At 49.8% G+C, this 17,319-nt stretch overlaps 6 protein-coding genes across 6 annotated transcripts; 2 read left to right on the plus strand and 4 right to left on the minus strand.

Moving 5' to 3' along the window:
* Nucleotides 1-486: 486 nt before the first annotated feature.
* Nucleotides 487-3,784, plus strand: F5B22DRAFT_398977 (uncharacterized protein). Its single transcript, XM_047971457.1, has 3 exons — nt 487-2,550; nt 2,620-3,409; nt 3,502-3,784. The coding sequence occupies exons 1-3, from the start codon at nt 702-704 to the stop codon at nt 3,683-3,685; spliced, it is 2,823 nt and encodes a 940-aa protein (XP_047827452.1). The 5' UTR covers nt 487-701; the 3' UTR covers nt 3,686-3,784.
* Nucleotides 3,785-4,169: 385 nt separating this feature from the next.
* On the minus strand, nt 4,170-5,739 carry F5B22DRAFT_398984 (uncharacterized protein). Its single transcript, XM_047971458.1, has 2 exons — nt 4,970-5,739; nt 4,170-4,890 (listed from the first exon to the last, which is right to left on the minus strand). The coding sequence occupies exons 1-2, from the start codon at nt 5,642-5,644 to the stop codon at nt 4,276-4,278; spliced, it is 1,290 nt and encodes a 429-aa protein (XP_047827453.1). The 5' UTR covers nt 5,645-5,739; the 3' UTR covers nt 4,170-4,275.
* Nucleotides 5,740-6,475: 736 nt separating this feature from the next.
* On the minus strand, nt 6,476-7,590 carry F5B22DRAFT_649980 (uncharacterized protein; the record flags this gene model as incomplete). Its single annotated transcript, XM_047979249.1, has 4 exons — nt 6,476-6,766; nt 6,850-6,934; nt 7,010-7,137; nt 7,285-7,590. The coding sequence occupies 4 exons, from the start codon at nt 7,588-7,590 to the stop codon at nt 6,476-6,478; spliced, it is 810 nt and encodes a 269-aa protein (XP_047827454.1).
* A 422-nt stretch (nt 7,591-8,012) lies between these two features.
* Nucleotides 8,013-10,667, minus strand: F5B22DRAFT_399012 (peptidase family M28). The gene is made up of 7 exons (XM_047971459.1): nt 10,159-10,667; nt 9,919-10,069; nt 9,304-9,770; nt 9,052-9,155; nt 8,736-8,971; nt 8,471-8,654; nt 8,013-8,404 (listed from the first exon to the last, which is right to left on the minus strand). Exons 1-7 carry the CDS (start codon nt 10,415-10,417, stop codon nt 8,279-8,281), a joined length of 1,527 nt encoding a protein of 508 aa, XP_047827455.1. The 5' UTR covers nt 10,418-10,667; the 3' UTR covers nt 8,013-8,278.
* Nucleotides 10,668-12,166: 1,499 nt separating this feature from the next.
* On the plus strand, nt 12,167-13,874 carry F5B22DRAFT_399085 (uncharacterized protein). The gene has a single exon (XM_047971461.1). It carries the CDS (start codon nt 12,712-12,714, stop codon nt 13,342-13,344), a length of 633 nt encoding a protein of 210 aa, XP_047827456.1. The 5' UTR covers nt 12,167-12,711; the 3' UTR covers nt 13,345-13,874.
* On the minus strand, nt 13,760-16,141 carry F5B22DRAFT_399058 (cyclin-like protein). The gene is made up of 4 exons (XM_047971460.1): nt 15,874-16,141; nt 14,528-15,763; nt 14,335-14,473; nt 13,760-14,266 (listed from the first exon to the last, which is right to left on the minus strand). Exons 1-4 carry the CDS (start codon nt 15,883-15,885, stop codon nt 14,175-14,177), a joined length of 1,479 nt encoding a protein of 492 aa, XP_047827457.1. The 5' UTR covers nt 15,886-16,141; the 3' UTR covers nt 13,760-14,174.
* Nucleotides 16,142-17,319: the final 1,178 nt, after the last annotated feature.

A 17,319-nucleotide genomic window follows, 5' to 3' on the forward strand; every position in this document is an offset into this window, starting at 1 on the left:
GCCGGATGACTGATCAGATATCAACCACAGACTACTGCTGTAGGCCTGACTGCATAAAACTGGGGGAAGCTGCCTAGATGTGGATTTTCTAAGGCGGGTTTCTATTTAGCTACAGTAGTTCACTTACAAGCGCTGACATGGGGTTCACACGTATCAGCATTTACCAAAGAAGGTATTAGGTATAAGTCCAAGCGCTCGACCTCTCACCGTGACTATATCTCTAGGTACTTCGTAATCTATCATGATATACAGAGGCTCGGCGCTTGGTAGTTTCGATCCTTTATCCAAACGCATGAGTTGCCACTTAAGGATCGCCTGTTGACGAGGTGCAATTGGACAAAGCCTAGATCTGAACCCCTGCTTCTGCCCTGCTCCATAACCCGGCAATGACTCAAGTTTCCCAATACGGTAAACTACTATATACAGACAAACATGTAGATATCGTATGGAGCGTGTGTACGTGAGGCTGCCTTGTGTTTGCCTTGCCAGACTCCAATGTAGTGAAACATGGTTTGCATAGAAGCCGATCAACGATTGACTACGAGATACTTATATAAACGATGCCTGCTGAACCTGTAGAACATGTTTCCCACGATATCAACCCCTCATTAATGTGTGTGCTCTCCCTATCGACGAGCTACCACATAACTAGCCATACATTCTATCAACCATTGTACTCAGTTACACAGTAGAAATCCATCATGGCTAGACCAAGCAGAAGGGCCGGAAGGGGTGGAAGGGGACAGCCCGGAGGCCAACGCGCAACTCACCATCACGACCCAGCTATCCTAGCAGCTCAGAAGGAAGCAGAGCGGCGTGAGCAGATCATCGCTGACACCCGCCGTACGGCATCTAAATGGCGACCCAAGATCCCCGAAGTGCGAAAGTGCAACTTCGAGAACTTCAAGAACCGGTACCATGGCCTTGAAGAGAGGGACTACGCTATCGATGTCCTCATGCGTGGCCCTACCCTCGAAGGCCAGATTCGCCGAGAACAGGCGAAGCGACGCCGAGAGGAGCTCGCCAGGATTCGCCAGAGCTACATGCTGGCCTACGGCGGCCTTAGAGAGGAGCCCCGTACATATAGCCAGTATCACCGTGAGTCCGAAGAGAAGGCTCGCAAGGAGAAGAAGAACGAGGCCTTGCAGGCCAACGACACGGAGATCCACCGCGTCCGTATCCAGTCGCAGCCGGTTCTCGGGCACTTGACCTCCCTGCTGAATGAGACAGAGCAGAGGTCAACTCCGCGGACCTTTGTGCGACCCTTCAAGTCGCTGGTCTACTTCCAGCCCAAGATGAAGGAGATCCTCGCCACGCTTGAGGAGAAGTGGGCGGATGTCGAGGATCTAGATGAGAGCTCGTCCGAGAAGCCAGGAGACGAGACTCCTGAGGAAGTCGAGTTCGTCGAGGCTGTTGATAGCAAGGAGTCCGCTGCTGCTGAAGGGCAGCCCAAGGACGGCAGCGATGATGGAGATAATGACGACGCGGCATCCATGGTATCCGTTGACTCCAACGCTGAGGACCTCGACACCATCATGGACAGCCTCGAGGCATTGCGCGACATGCGATGCTACGTCAACTTTGTCGACAACGAGATCATGCCCATGTACAAGCAATACGACGGCACTACCGCGGAACGGGTCATGTATGATGACTTGTGGTCCCTATTCCGCGTCGGTGATCTGATCTGTATGCCCGCGGCTGGCGAAACATCCGGCCGATACCACGAGATATGGCGCATCTATCGCATCGAGCTCCCGAAACCCGAGGCCTCGTTCGCCCAGGCCGGATGGGAGTTCTTGATGGACGACATTCAGCAAAACAAGAAAGAGACGTTCAATATTTTCGCGTACTACATCGACCACGACGGCAACAACTTCGGCGCCGTCCGACACACGTTCAGCATCTCTTCGTTCCCAGGCGAGCGACTGATCGAGTCGCTCGAGGTGTTCCCCATCCGGTACCGCCACGACTACCAGCAAGTGCTCTCCTCTCTCAAGGACACGGGGCGGCAATATCAGAAATTCCTCACAGACCGCCACCAGTCCTACAACGCCTGGACGCTCACGCGCAACCCACCCTTCGACACGAAGGACCCCGAGGAAGAGATCCTGCGCGACGAGAGCAACAACGAAATGCGGCACCCCGAGTTCGTCGAAAGCGACGTCATCGTAGACATGGCGGAAGCCTATCAGAAGAACCCAGACTGGCGTCCCAGCTTCCACCGACTGACTCCAAACAAGAAGATCCGGTGCGACTCGTCCCACGACGACATGAAGATCCAGCACTGGCTCGACGGCGGCCGGCAATCGCTCGCGTACGCGCAGCAAGAGCTCGTGCAGACCGCCGACGGTGTCGAGATGCGCCAGCGCCGCGAGAACCTCGCCATCGACACCTTCCTCAAGGAGAGGCTCAAGGGAGCCCGGCGCTACGAGGCGCAGCCGCAGACTCTCGAGCTGCGCGAGGAGGATCTCGTGCTCCTGCCTAAACGCATGTTTGCATACGCGCTGCGAGAGCGCCGATTTATACCCGTTAACGTCAACTTCCTCAGTATGTAACTTTCTATGCTCCTCTCCCTCCCAAAAGAAATTCAGTAATACCTAACACACGTATGTACAGAGCCGATCCGGCGCCAACCCGGCGTGTTCGAGAACCTCAAGATCCTCAAGGATTACAAGGACATCGTCCGCGGCCTCGTGGCGTCGCACTTCCAGCGCAAGTCGTTCGAGCGGCGCTACGTAGACATGTCGACCGGCGGCCCCAGCCAAGATCTAATCCAGAACAAGGGCCGCGGTCTCGTCGTCCTTCTGCACGGTGTTCCGGGCGTGGGCAAGACCGCGACAGCGGAAGCCGTGGCAATGGAGTACAGGAAGCCTTTGTTCGTGATAACTTGCGGCGACCTGGGTCTGACGCCGCACGAGGTCGAGTCCTCGCTCTCCAACGTGTTCCGGCTGGCGCACCTCTGGGACTGCGTGCTCCTCCTCGACGAAGCCGACGTGTTCCTCAGCCAGCGCTCGAAGCTCGACATGAAGCGCAACGCGCTCGTGTCGGTATTCCTGCGCGTCCTCGAGTACTACAACGGGCTGCTGTTCCTCACGACGAACCGCGTCGGCACCATCGACGAGGCCTTCAAGTCGCGCATCCACATGTCGCTGTACTACCCCCCGCTCGACAAGACGCAGACGCGCGACATCTTCCGCCTCAACATTGCCAAGCTGCGCGAGATCGAGGCCCAGCGCCACGAGATGACGGGCGAGCCCCCCTTGGTCATCCACGACTCCCAGATCATCGACTTCGCCGGCAAGCACTTTGAGGAGAACGCGCGGTCCACGGGCTGCTGGAACGGTCGCCAGATTCGCAATGCCTTCCAGATCGCCTCGAGCCTGGCGCACCATAACTACACCATCCAGTACGTATAACTTTTGATATTTTGTTCCCCCCTACTCCTATCTTCTTAGGGTGAAGTTCTCAGAAAGGAGACTAACTCAAGTAATCCTTTAGGGTCGAGAACGCCCGCGAGTTGGGCCAACAGCCGCCAACAGCGCCTATGCTCGACCGCAGCTTATTCGAAAAGGTGCAAATGTCGACGCAGAGCTTCGACCGTCATATGATGGAGTCTAAGGGGTTTGATGCCGAGCTACCACTGCGGAGTACCTTTTACCACCAGGACGGCCGCTTTGAGTAGATACCTCAGGCCAGTAGGTAGGTAGGCATCCCAGTGGAGTCAGGCTTGATTAAGTAGACACTATAGCAATAGCATGCATGAATGAAGAATACAAGAAGTAATGCATTTCAGACTTGACATGATTTGTTCTGATACACGGAAGTGGTTCCTATCCTCGCTGCATCATCAGCGTCCTAGCTGTAGCATTTATTTCAAGGCATGATTTACATGGCAATCCAAGTCCTAGCGAGTTCATTCTATCCTCGTTACTTTCTTGATGTCGGGGAACGTAGCCCGGTGATACCCATCTTCAATAGTCTCGATCTAAGCAAGATTCTGGTTCAGACTGAAAGCTCATTTCAGCCAGTCAAACAGGTTGATAGGTGTGCGACACGCTAACCAAAAGCATCTGCTCGCGAAAGATTTTGCTGGATACTCAGCTCATGATACTAGGGTGGCCTCAGGAAGAGCTCCTCGTGGCGGTTCAGACCAAAGCAAATACCGGAAATTCAATGTCCGTGAGTTACCGTTTCTCAACGCCGAGCTACCTGATCTCATATCATGCGTAAATAGACAAGACGCTAGTCATAATTTGTTCCAAACGCCGCCCTCTAGTTATTGTGAATGTTGCGCTTATCTGAATTCTTGATCCTTCTGTAAGGGCGGTTCATCATCCTCTTGTACTTGACGTAGAGGAAAAATGCATCCTTCAGCACGACGAAGAGGCAACCTCCAATGAAGCTACGCCCCCAACGCTCTTGCAATAAGCCAGTTGGCGGACCCGATGAGGGCTTGGTGACGAAACGGGATGGAAGTATATGGCGCATCAACTCTCCTACGCCATAGCACACGCCAGGGTATAATAATGCGCCAGCTATGAAATTTATCGGCGAGCGACCCGCCACATCAGCTCTATTCCGTGGCGCACCTCCGTTATTCTGCTGTCCATCGTCATCAGCTTCGCCGATCTGGATATCGATCTCAAGGTCCAAGATGTTCATTGCCGGAGCAGGCTCGGGTGGTGGAGCGAATTCGTGAGTTGCTTGTGATCCATGATCGATATTTAAAGCGCGGGCCCGAGCCGCCCACGATTTTTCTAAGCTACCGGAGAGGGCTCTATGGATGTGAAAGTAGGTGGCTTTAAGGGCTGGATAGACTGCCATGATGCGGTCGGATGACGGTGGCCATTTAAAGAACTCGGCCGAGTGATTGAACAGCGTAGCATACTATCACGATATGTTAGCCATTAAAACTTGAAAGGGGGGAGTATAATAGAAAAGGAAGAAAAGAGAGAGAAAGTTGTACCACTAAGGACGCAGGCAGCGTAACGATATCGCCTATATCCATCCGGTTGATCACAAGGGCCGGGGCGATAAGAGGGAGAATACTAAGATGTACAAGATTGATGGTCTGGTCATATAGAGGACGATTCATGGTCTTGTTGCCATTGGTGGCTTTGTAATCGGTCAACAAGAATGATAGGGCGGCCTCAGGCCCGGCAAACCAAGAGATGGCCTTGACGCCATATACGGAGCTGCTGACCAGGGCGCCAGAGGCGATGAAGCCCAACAGGATGCGTGGTGACCATCTTGAGAACTTGTGGTTGAGCAAATTGCTGAGCTGGATGGCGGGGTCGTATCGCTCGGTGATGAGGATGGGCGACTTGCAAACGGGGCAGGCGATGTCTTTAGCCTGGGCCTCGAGGTCGGTAACCCAAGCCAGAAGGCATTCTTGGTGTCCCTCTAAAGAGCAGCTGCAAGGCGTCGACCAGTCATCGGGCAGGGTGGCCTCGGGTTCGTCGACAAGGCAAACGAAGCATCGCCTCGTGTTGGGAGGAGGACCAGAAGTAGGTGGCGGGTCCGTGGCGGGACTCGTGTCTGTGTAGGAAGAAGATTCGGGCAGGTCGGGATTTGGAGCATCATGTCCATCTAGATGAGGGCTCGCGACGTCGCTCGTCGCCGTGGACGCTGGGTCGGGCATGGTGGTTAACTGAGACAGATTTCTCTAAGCTAAGTACTTAGGCTATGAAGGCTATCTCGTAAAGGCGCTCGACATATCTATGGGGTGGTCGACAACAGACTCGGCTCGATGTTGTCGAATATGTGATGCTTGTTATTAATAAAGCGGTAAATAGGTATGATAGGAAGAATAAGAGGTCAAGAAGGCAAATTTAATGTTGGTAGAAATACCACACGTCTGAAGCACGCATGCGACAGCCTGAGGTGATGATAAGATTTGCAGCTTCTTTGATGAAGACCAAGACAGGTCCGCCGGCCCTTACAAATATGAGATCATCCTTAGGTACCTTGTGGATTCTCCTTAGGTACCTAGTTCTAGCCATAGCTACCGGTAGATCTCCACAGGTACCTGTAAGTACCTACCCCATAGGTACCTTGTAACCATCACATCCCACTGTGCATGTACATATACCGGTACTTACCTCTTAAAGAGACTGTAGATAGTGCCATACAGAATGATATAAGAAACCTAACAGTCATACATCGCGTGCATATGAATGCAGACATATCCCTACTCGAGATTCTACAAAGAAAGAAATGTGATATTACGCAAAGAGCTTCGTGGCATGTCCAACAGCTTCGCTGAGAGGGAAAGAGTTGTGTATGTGATCACTCTTCTTAAATCGCTTTATATCATGGAGATACCATGAAATGCCTGTAAGAATATTTCACATAAGTATATAACCCCCCGATCATCCGCCTCAAGACCATTGACCCATCACCCATAACTTATCGACCACCTAACTCGATAGATGGATAACTAGAAACACCACGATAAGCCCGCAAGGAGGCTCTAGTTCCTTCCAGCATCAGGAGATGTCGAGTTATCCGGGGACAACGACACACACAACTCCGCAACACCGTACTCGTTCGGGCACAGCACCTGGCGAGGATGAGGCGCGCACGCTGTTCCCACGCAGCACTTGATCGAAGCCTCGCAGCCCTCAACACCCCAGACAGTGGCGCGGTCGTCCGTGGGAAACGTGTACGCCATCGCCGCGCACTCGTGGAAGAAGTTCGTGCCAATGTTCATCTCATCTCTGTGGGGATTAATGCAGGTCCCGTAGTTGATTCGGTAGTCAGCCTGTATTCTCTAGTGTCAGTACCGCGGTCACAGTCACAGACACATCATGCCGGTGACACCGGAGAGAGAGAGAGAAGACGTACGGGACACATGTCGAGCAGGTCGAGGTTACAACCCACCACCACCTTGTCATTGCATTGGCAGACGATGGGGACCGTGAATCCGTCCCTTTATGACAGACAGCTGTTAGCAATTCATTCCCAGAGATTCATATCATAGTCCGGGTGGACACGCATGACTTACACGTAGCTCACGTCCAACGCAATCCGTGCTGCACCGAGACCCTCATCATGAATGAACGAGCCTTCGAGAAGCGACGCCCGGTCACGGATGAGAACACCCGCCTCAGCCATGGCGACTCGGCCTGCCCACTAGATATTCTCACCATCAGCCGCCGATCTAAGCAACACAAAATGTGTCAAATGCATCAACATGTATGAAGAATACATAAGCTCGAGATATCACGCCACACTGCACGAGAGGGAGTTAATATCGTCAAACCACAGGAATATACTCACACCAGTAGGGACAGCAAAGATAGCAGTCGACCCAGACTCGACGATGCTACCACCATCCTGGATCGCCGTCGGCGCCCCCAAATTCTGGTTATGCGCCGTGGTAATATCGGCGGTGTGCGAGTTGACCAAGGTCACCACATACTCGCCCCGGGTCAGTGTCGCCGGGTTGACCGCGGCAGGCATCATGGTAGGCTGCACAGTCTCATCTTGAGTCACGAATTGACGCGGTCGCATACCTGGCGACGCCAGTGCTCCAGGAGCCAACATGCTCATGCCCAAGAGGGCAGCACGTGCCTTCTTAACCATCTTGGTGTTGATTTTATTCGAAATAGAGGTCTACAACAATCGATATGTTCACGAGCAAGCATTTTCAAACGCGAGAAACCGGGGGATAGCTATATATATATTTTCCTATCTTCCTCACATTTCTTCCTCCTATTCAAGTTTTGTGGACGCAGCTAGAATGCGCTTAACGATGAGCACAAAACCTAGGCCTTGGTGAAGGTTTATCATATGTGTGTAGGTTAGCACTAACACTGTCCATTGCCTACTTCTCTGCCAGATAATCAGATGCGGAATGGAGGACTAGATCGAGGGTTTCTGTAATCCAGTCTACATAGTTCTGGATTATGTGTAATCAAAGTGAAAAGGGTACTTATCTATGCTGGTCGAATTTCCATGATCTATTAGGTTGCAGAAATATCCACTTTGACACTCGGCGCCAACCTGAATAGCACATTCAAACCTGCAATTTAATTCAGTATTACCTGTAATTCTTAGGAGGCAATGTGGCAATGTGGGACAGCGTGGCTCTCTCTTTATAAGCTTTGGTTTCTAACCCATTGCACACTCTATACATTGCCGATGTTATAAACCATATTGCTGCCCATCAAACTCTACTGTCCATGCATAACGTGTCCTCTATGTGTACACTCCAACCAATAGATTCTGTGACCTACAAATAGACTCTCGTCATCATCTATCGACAGAACAACTACCTAGTCAAGTAGCGTCCATGGTACAATGTCTCTTCCTCATAGATACTTGCGGCCTTAGCAGCCTCTCGTTCCGGGAAACCCTCGAAAGAAGCAGCGAAAGTAGCAACAGAATGAGCAACAAGCTGTTGAGAATCAGGGAGTTAGCATCCAAAAGTAGTATCGTACTGTTTGAGTTAAAATGGTCTCACCTGTGTGTTGACGAGCCAGGCAGTAGCATTAACGTTTCCGACATCGTCGCAAAGCTGATGGTAGCATGGATCGTACCAATTTCCGGCTTTACCTCCAAACATCTTCTCCTCTTCTTTGGTCTTGATGCCCTCTGCACCAGTGGCGATACCGCCGCCTGGAATACCGTTGCGAATGAAAGCATCGCTACAGTTCTCCATGTCAGTAAAGTGTGTTTGAAGTTACAATCATGAAGCAACAAAGAATATTAGTTTGTGATTAACTTACTAATCGCTTCTTCCATCAAAAGGAATGAATGTATAGTTCAGCCCTTTGGAGGTATACCAATCTACATAAAGATCACGTAGTTGTTCAGAGCCAGTGGGGTTGACTGCATTCGTCGCGTTATAAACTTGATAAGCGAAGTTGGGGCTACCCATCATGTCGTAGTCCATAAATAGACGGATTTTCATGTTCTCTTCATCAGGTAGAGTGGCAACGTAGTAGTCAGACCCAAGAAGACCCTGTCCAATATCGAGGTTAGTTGTGTAATCGCAGATATTATAAGGTATAAATTGAGGATCTCCACGGCAGATGTACTCACCTCTTCCTCACCTGCCCACCAAGCGAAACGGACACAGTTCTTGACGCTGTAGTGAGTCAGCTGAGTAGCGACTTCAAGTAATGTCAAACTGCCTGATCCATCGTCTGTAAACGGCAAATATTGTTAGCCAGGATTACAAGAGCTCAGCGCCCTAAATATGGCGATATGCTGCCTTGACCGAGAGGAAATGTTTGGCTATAGTCGACCATGGCACAAATACCAGACAACCAAGAAGTGAAAGTTGACACGCACCATTGATACCAGGACCGTCAGCTACACTATCGCTATGTCCTCCCACCATAACACAGTTATCCGGGTCGCCCTCGGTTGTTTGGATGATGATATTCGTGGTGTTGATGGTGTTTACCACGGAATCAATGAAGGCGATCGAGTCTACAGCCTCGCCCGCCTTCAGCTTCTCAACCACAGGTTCAGCTTCTTTGCCGGACAGGCCGAACGTTGCAACATGGTTAGGGGATGGCGTGCCAAGCGTTCCGCTCAGCCCTCCTTCTTCGGAGTTATAGATAACAGCTGCGACAGCGCCAGCGGCTCCTGCAAGCTCTGACTTGGCCCCGAACGAACACGTCCCACGCTTAATAAAGGCGATTTTTCCGCTCACGTCTTTCGGAAAGTCAGAAGCTTCACAGCCTACGTTGCTCACAAGCGCCAAGTTGGCATAAACGGGCTCCTTGCCAGTAGTGGGAGGCGTTAACGACATGCTGCCAGCTCGAGGTTAGTAATCACCATTTTGAGTATGTAAGTCGCGAATGGTCGCGACACTACGAACGGGCTTTGACCACGTGATATTGACTAAGACGCAGATGTACATATTGGAGGCGAATGAGCAAGACCCAAAGGGAAACTCACGGATAAGCGGACTCAGGCACGCTATGACCCAAAACAAGGCGGGATTGGAACACCTGACCCATGACCGCGGGGAAAGGCTGTGTTGAGGACTTGTAATAATCACCGAGCTTTTCTATCTCGGAGGCAACATATTCCAGAGTCCGGCGGTGTCCTGTGTCAGCGCCAGTGAGCATACCGTTCATCCACATCTTCTCAGCACATCCGTTGTTTGGATGATGGTAGGCGTGGCAGCTAGCTCACCTTCACTTCCAATAACTCGTGTTGGGTGATTAAACTGTTCTTCTGATGACTTTGCAATATCGTAAAGGGCGTCTGCTCGCTTGAATAGATTCTCGGTCTTGATGCGAGCCTGGAGCGACTCGGTATCAACCAGAGGTTTCGAAGCTATGTGTTCGGTGTTGTGGACATGCTCTGATGATGGGATCACCAGGGGCTGTTGAAGCTGTGCGGACGCAGTGGCGACGGTGGCTATCAGCGATAGCCGGCTGAATCCAACCATCTTTTGCTTATTCAGAGGACGGCTGCGACTGGGGATGGAGGAGGTATTCACAGATGGAAAGTTTGAGTTGTAGAATACAAACGAATGGCCAGAGAGCTAGGTAGGCTATGTCGTGTAGATATGAGGTGTGACGCCAGTGCGATACCGGCAAATGGCACACAGTAGGCACAGTAGGCACTATTGATACGCTTGGCGTATCATCTGTTGTTATTGGCGCCGTAACTTGTAAGTCACGTCCCACAAACCACGGCAACCGCTCTCAGCTCACCAGATCATTCCCTTTCTTGGTTAGACTACTGTCTCGACATTCCCCATCAGGAAAGTAGCTCTATGACAGTCTCTATGACAGATATCGTGGCTGACGTTTTGCCATAATGAACAAGATCATACATGTTTCCTAAACCAGGACATTATCCCATGACGTTCGTACAAGAAACTCATGTTCGTCGGAACATTGATGATGAAGGACCGATTATTCAATGGGCCAGAATGAGCAGTTGCTATTTGTTGGTGTCTCAGTTTCGCAGGTACTGGATCGGAGATTTGACCAGGTATCACGCATGTCGTAATGCCAGCGATCAATTACACAGGAACTGATATGCTGTGACCGCGAGTAACTATCACACCTGCCGGCTTCTTGATCTTCTCGACTTAAAGAGCCGATGTGCATATACTCGACAGTAACACGCCCGAATCTCCATGGAAAGCCCAAGGAGCCCTTATTTGTGCCATGATAAAGGCACAAAAGTAAATAATGGAGATTCAAAAATTTCTCCCCGCTATATTGGGTATGACAGATTATACACATTTATCACGCTATCACCAAATCTGACATTACTGAAGAAGTGATCCGTTTGTGAAATTCCAACTTTGACATATCAATTAAGAAATAAAGAAAGAAACCAATGAAATCCCACCATAGTATTAGTTGAGAATGTTGTAGAGCTATAAGGCAATTAAGATTTCTAATCACTTAGTCAAAGTTCACATTAGCAAAGATACCAAACCATTATATATAACTAACTGCATTTATACTATTCATAGAACAATAATAGCCACTACTTTCTCTAGGAATAAGAATTGTTACACTTTTACTTGTCTGTATTAATCACAATTGAGCAGCCTTAAAGTATAATGTCCTTCATTGTAAGATAAATAGATATACTGCTAATCTGGATAAAGGGAAACGGGTAACTTGAGATGGCAACTATCCCCTTAAATCTCATTAAGGGCAGGGTAGGTACAATCTGGGCAGTCCAGTCATCAGGTAGCCAAACATCTATTCCTATCAGTTTTGATGTTCCCCTCTGTATGCCATGATACATAGGTTTTCTATCACAATGGTTAACGACAGAGATCAGAATTGAAGCTATTTGCTAACCCCCAAGGTCCACCGATATAATATCTCAAATCGTGAGAGGTTGAATAGCCTTGCCGATAGATACATTGGTTGAAGTGTGGTGCGTCGGCTGCCGTCGGGAATCTTATCACGGAACAGAATAGGAGTGTAGTATGAAACCACTACGCCAGCGCAAAAGATAGAAACGGCGTTATTAAGTCGAGACCCTGCACGCCTACATTCAAATATATGATACTGTCACAAATCTTCACTGCCTTTTTAGCTCCCCATGGGAGAGCTGATATGTTGCACCATTCCAGATGCAGGGTGGGTACGATGATGACACGATGCACTGCTTTTTTAGGCCCCTCGGCGAGGCTTACCAAGGAGCAAGCCAGCCTTCATCAAATGTAGGCTCTTATATCCCTAGGTACTAAGCCAACACTCAAATTCAGGAGTTATATGAAAATCACCCGGTGACAATGTACTCATGCCTGGACTTCTTCTAGAGTTACCTGGAGTGATCTTGCTTTCTAACAATGTCACATGAATACCAGGTAACAGGTACTAGAGCACTAATCCCGTCAAATTTCGCCGATAGGTGCGATCAATCGCGAGAAGAGTCACACACATACCTACAAGTGCTCGCGGTTCGCAGCACATGAACATCTCGTGTACCCTAGTATCCCCATCGTATCACGTAACAGCCAACCAACCTCATCTATCCCAAGGCAGCCATATCCCCTACTCTTTTTCTACAAAATCTAGTCTTTATATATATCAAATCCTCGCACACGCATACCTTGTCTTAAGCCTTCCAATCCAAGTGACATGACATCTAAGTTAGAAAGGGTTAGAAACTAGAAGAGTGAGGGAAAAGAAAAGAGAAAAGCGACCTACACTGCACGAACCAGACAACCACACCCATCCTCACTTCCATCTCAGCAAATCCACAATGCCCCCCAATCACCCATCCTCATCCTCCCCTTCTAAACCCCCCTCCAAGCCCAATTCCACACCCTCCCCTCCATCAATACTATCACAACCCCTCCCCCTAAAATATTGGCTTCTAACCCTCGGCACGGGTCCACCGCCCACATACACGGGATACCTCCAAATGGCATCCGAGCGCAAAGCCGTCTACCGCGAGCAAAGATCCCATTCCGCATCTCAAAAAGCGATTCGCGCGGACCTCAACGCACAACTCCAGGCCTTAGACAACAATTCCTTACGGAGAAAGAAGCCTAATCGGCGAGATCTAATGCTCTTATACGGACCTAACAGTAAGAAAGTGGAGGGAGTTGTTGTTGAGAAGTCATCTACACAGAGCCGGAGCGATGATAATGTTGAACGTAAGAAAGGAGATGGAGATGAAGGAGAACGAGGAGGAGTAGGGGGAGAGGCTGTGAGTTCTGTTCACTATGAGTACAGGGGTAGTAGGGATGGCAATGGTGGTGGTGGTGATGATGTCAACAACGACAACAACACTGATGATGATAGTACCAACGGTACCAACAGCAATAGCAGCAGTGATTACAACAACTATGACATATTAAATAGCGAGGAGGGTAGTGCATTACTGAGATGATAGCAGCAAGGGACAGCATGAGACAAACTTGAGCAGCAGAGAGACAGAGGGACGCGTTATTTACAAAGGAAACATCATGTCGAAGCACACATAAAGACCAAGAATCTAGAAAGGTAAAAAGTGATTAAGAATAGAAAAATTCAGGCTCGATTCACCGTCTTCACCTTTTATTTCCCTTCCACCCATCGGCGCGTCTTAGACCAGGCAAGTTTCAGAAACAACAACATGATATGTACAATACACCTTCTCCGGCTCACACTCTATTGACTTGGCCTCTCCCACCATATCCCGGAATAAAAAGTCAGCGCAGCAAACGTATACGTGGCCACGACGTTTTTGCCTGCTGAACAAGCAGCCTGAGCCACCAAGACACGATTCTTTCCCATTCAGTAGACGACACTACAGTGACGTAATAGATCGATGAAGTCCGTGTGAATCATGATAAGAGCCGCTTCCCTAATGCATACTCCGAACACCGCCACCGATGACGCCATATGCCCAATACAGCCAAGCCCAGACAAAAACAGATGCTGAAAATGTGCAAGACAACCACAGGTTGTCACTAGAAATAAAAAGTGGAATGGAGCACTCGATTGCGTTCACACAAAATCATTCCCAAGAAGTATGACAGCAGCACGAGACCAAGAGCGCCATCGCGATAGGATGCTCACCCAGAAAAGCAATGGGCGTTGTTGATCGAAAACGTAATTCAATTATCGTAAGGCCATCCAATAAGTAATTGGGTATCCTAGCACGCTCAACGTTGCCTCGCAAATAGTGGTATGATTAAGTGTCGAGGAGAATGAATGCGCGACAAGATGTGAATCCGCCTATGAGAATAACTCGTCCAGAGACAGTTGGGTGTCATGGATGCCGAAGAGAGGAGCACTCTGCTTGGCCCAGCTGCGGGTAACCAGGGATGCTATAGGGCGTTAATACACAATACTTGACGATGCGTAGCCATATTGGGGGGAGTGGCGGCATGCTTACCCTTAATAAACTTTTTACTAGCATATTTCTTGTAGAATGCTTCGTGGCAAACCGGACGAGCGAGGTAATCGACCATGAGCTCAAAAACGGGCTCAATTTCGTCCTCTGTATAGCCAGCATAATAAGCAATTGTCTCATCCTACCATATGTTAGTAATCATTGGCGTGTCCAGAGCGTCACCAGCTAGACTTACCCATTCACCACGGTCAAAAATCAGGCGTGCTAGGTACATAGCAGCGGCAGCAACGTGGCTAGGGCGGTATGCCATAAATCGATGATCGAGGAGACTGATCTCCATAAGATACTTCCCGATCGTCCTAGTCTGGATATCATAGTTGTCCGCCTTGGAGATGCGACGAAGAAAGTTCATGGGGTTCGGATAACTGAGGTCATAGTTGAGAGTACCAAGAATGAATCGCTCTGCACTCAAAATCTCGTCCTCGGTGAAGCCATCATCCGCAACATGCTTGAAGTTGGCAACATGGGGTGAAAGAACTTCTTCATATTTTGATGCAATAAACATGGCAGTGATGCCGACCAATTGTAAGCGATCCAGTTGCACAACCTTCTTAGAAAGGAAACGGTCGATAATATTGATAGCCAGGAATAGGGTCTCAGGAAGAAGGTGGAATCGTGTGTGAACCTCAACAAGCCAGTCGATGAGGATACCTCGTGTCCGCCAGCCGATCTCGTCCTGGTGGTCCATATAATTGGGATTGGGGATTGACTTGACTTCGAGGTCACGGAGGTATTCGAAGATCTCGTTTGCGTATTCAGCTGCCATCAAGGGATCATCCAAATCCTCGCTGTCCAGATCCTTGACTCCAGCGGGGTATTCGTGTTCGACAGCTACTTGAGGCTCGACATATTCCTCAACCTGCTCTACCTTGACAGCTTTTGACTCCTTGACTACTTGTTTCTTTTGCTCGTTTTCCGAGGTGTGAGGTCTCTTGCGAGAGGGCTCATTCTCCTCGGCAAGAACATCTGTCTTTATAGTTGTTGTGGTGGAAGCAATCTTTCTCTTTTGGGAGCCAGCACCAATAGCCCCTGACCCAGAACCAGTACGCTTGACTTCGGCCTTTTTCGTCTCTTTGGCATTGAGGACAGCTCGTGCTGACGCTGGTCGAGTTGTGGCCTTCTGAATGCCAGTAGGCGCAGAGGCTTTGGAGACCAGACTGGTCTTACCACCAAGAGGCTTCTTTCCTTCAACTGCGTCAGACTTGCCTACATTACTAACATCTCCAAGAGCAGCACGTCTTCGGCCGGCAGTAGGGTTTGCGTTAACCGCTGAGCGCTTGGACTGGAGTGGTTGTTTGGTGGGTTGAGCGCCATTGGCATCAAGAGCGGCGGCCTTGGCACGCGTCAAACGCGTCGAAGTGGTGTTCTCATCATTTTCGTTTGTGGCGATGCGTGACCTAGCGGTACGAGCCTACAAATGTAACGAGAATTAGTTTACTGAAACATATAGAGGCCGTCGCAGTTACGATGCAATGTGATGCTCGGTGACAGCGTATCTATGTTGCAAGCTGGGATTCTTACAGCGGGAGGCATCTTGCCGTATTGAAAAGACGCGTGTTAAGTTGAGAGATTAAGCGTAAATGTGATGCTAGGCCTTGTCAGCGGTACAGTTCCAAGATGTAGTCGAGCTAAGCGTTGTTATCTCGTGTCAATGAACGCGGGGGAAGCTGTCCGATTTTGGACGCAAACACGGCGCAACTCGCGAGTCGACGCGAAATATGGGTGGAAAAAAATCGATTGACAATGATAGAAAGACACCTAATGAACGACATGGGAAAGAGCAAGATTGATATACCTGAGAAGTGTTTTTCGTGGTACTGGTAGTGTCAATATTATGGGGGTATCAACAAAGCTGGACGAGAGGCGGACAACGCGGAGACTCGAGGACCGACGTTCGACGAAGTGCAGCTCTTGGACGCGATGATTGAACGGGAATTAAGAGTAGGAGGGAAGGAGGAATGGAGAGAGAGAATTGAGGTTCTGAAGATGGGAGGAGAGAAGGAGTGAGGCGGATGAGGAGTTGTTGTTGACTATGAGGACCAGAGCAGAGGAGAGAGAGATGGAGGAGGGTCAATGATGTTTTTGAGAGCAGAGTGTATTGTTTGGAGGTGGTTCAGCCACTGGCACTGAACGGCGGGTCTGCTAGAGCTGGGCAGGTTCGCTGTAGTGCAGCGGGCAGTTTGACGAGAGAAGGGAGAAAGAAGTAGAGGGTACTTTACCTGATGGATGGGCCAAGGGCAGACGGAGAGAGGGAAATGGCTGAATGAAGCGGTGTTTGTATGGAGCCGACACGGTCGATAGCGCGACTTGGACCCCTGCTGGGTGGCCTGTTCCGCGTACCTCGTTACTTGAGCTCCTCTTTTTCCGGCCCTCTAGAGCTTTGGGAGCCGGGGGGTTGGCTGGTGGATTCGACTCTTGACAAGTGATTTCAGAAGCTGCTGTGTCTGCTGCTGTGGATGCTGAGACAGTGTCTGGAGGGTCCGAGCTTGGTAGCGGCCGAATCTGACGCCAATTGCACGCGACAAGGAGGTCGAAACGAAGAGTGGATGCAAGGAACCCGAGTTTGGATGGGTTTGAATGCGCGTAATTACATAAGAGAGCTTTCACTGTACGCGTTCTGTTCCTATTCCTGTCCCTGTCTATCCATGCAAGTTGGATGTCGAAGAGCAATGAACAACAAGTAGTAAGATACAGAGAGAGGGCGGGAAAGAAAGATATCTTCTGCTGTATGTGGGTTGCAGAGAAGTAGAGTGAGTGAGTGAGTGAGTGACGATGCCTAGTACTGTACAGTAGTAGTTGAATAGTTGGTGTAGCAGTTGTGTTACTAGAAAAGTGCCTAGTCCATATATGTACGTAGCTACGGCACAGAACTGAAATGTCTCTGATGAATGAGTGAGGTATCTCGTCGCCTAGGTAGTTGGGAGAAGCGACAACAAACAACTGGTCAATGGCAGAATGACTCAATGA

This window comes from Xylaria bambusicola, assembly GCF_022495145.1.
Source record: "Xylaria bambusicola strain CBS 139988 unplaced genomic scaffold F5B22scaffold_48, whole genome shotgun sequence".
NCBI classification, from domain to species: domain Eukaryota; kingdom Fungi; phylum Ascomycota; class Sordariomycetes; order Xylariales; family Xylariaceae; genus Xylaria; species Xylaria bambusicola.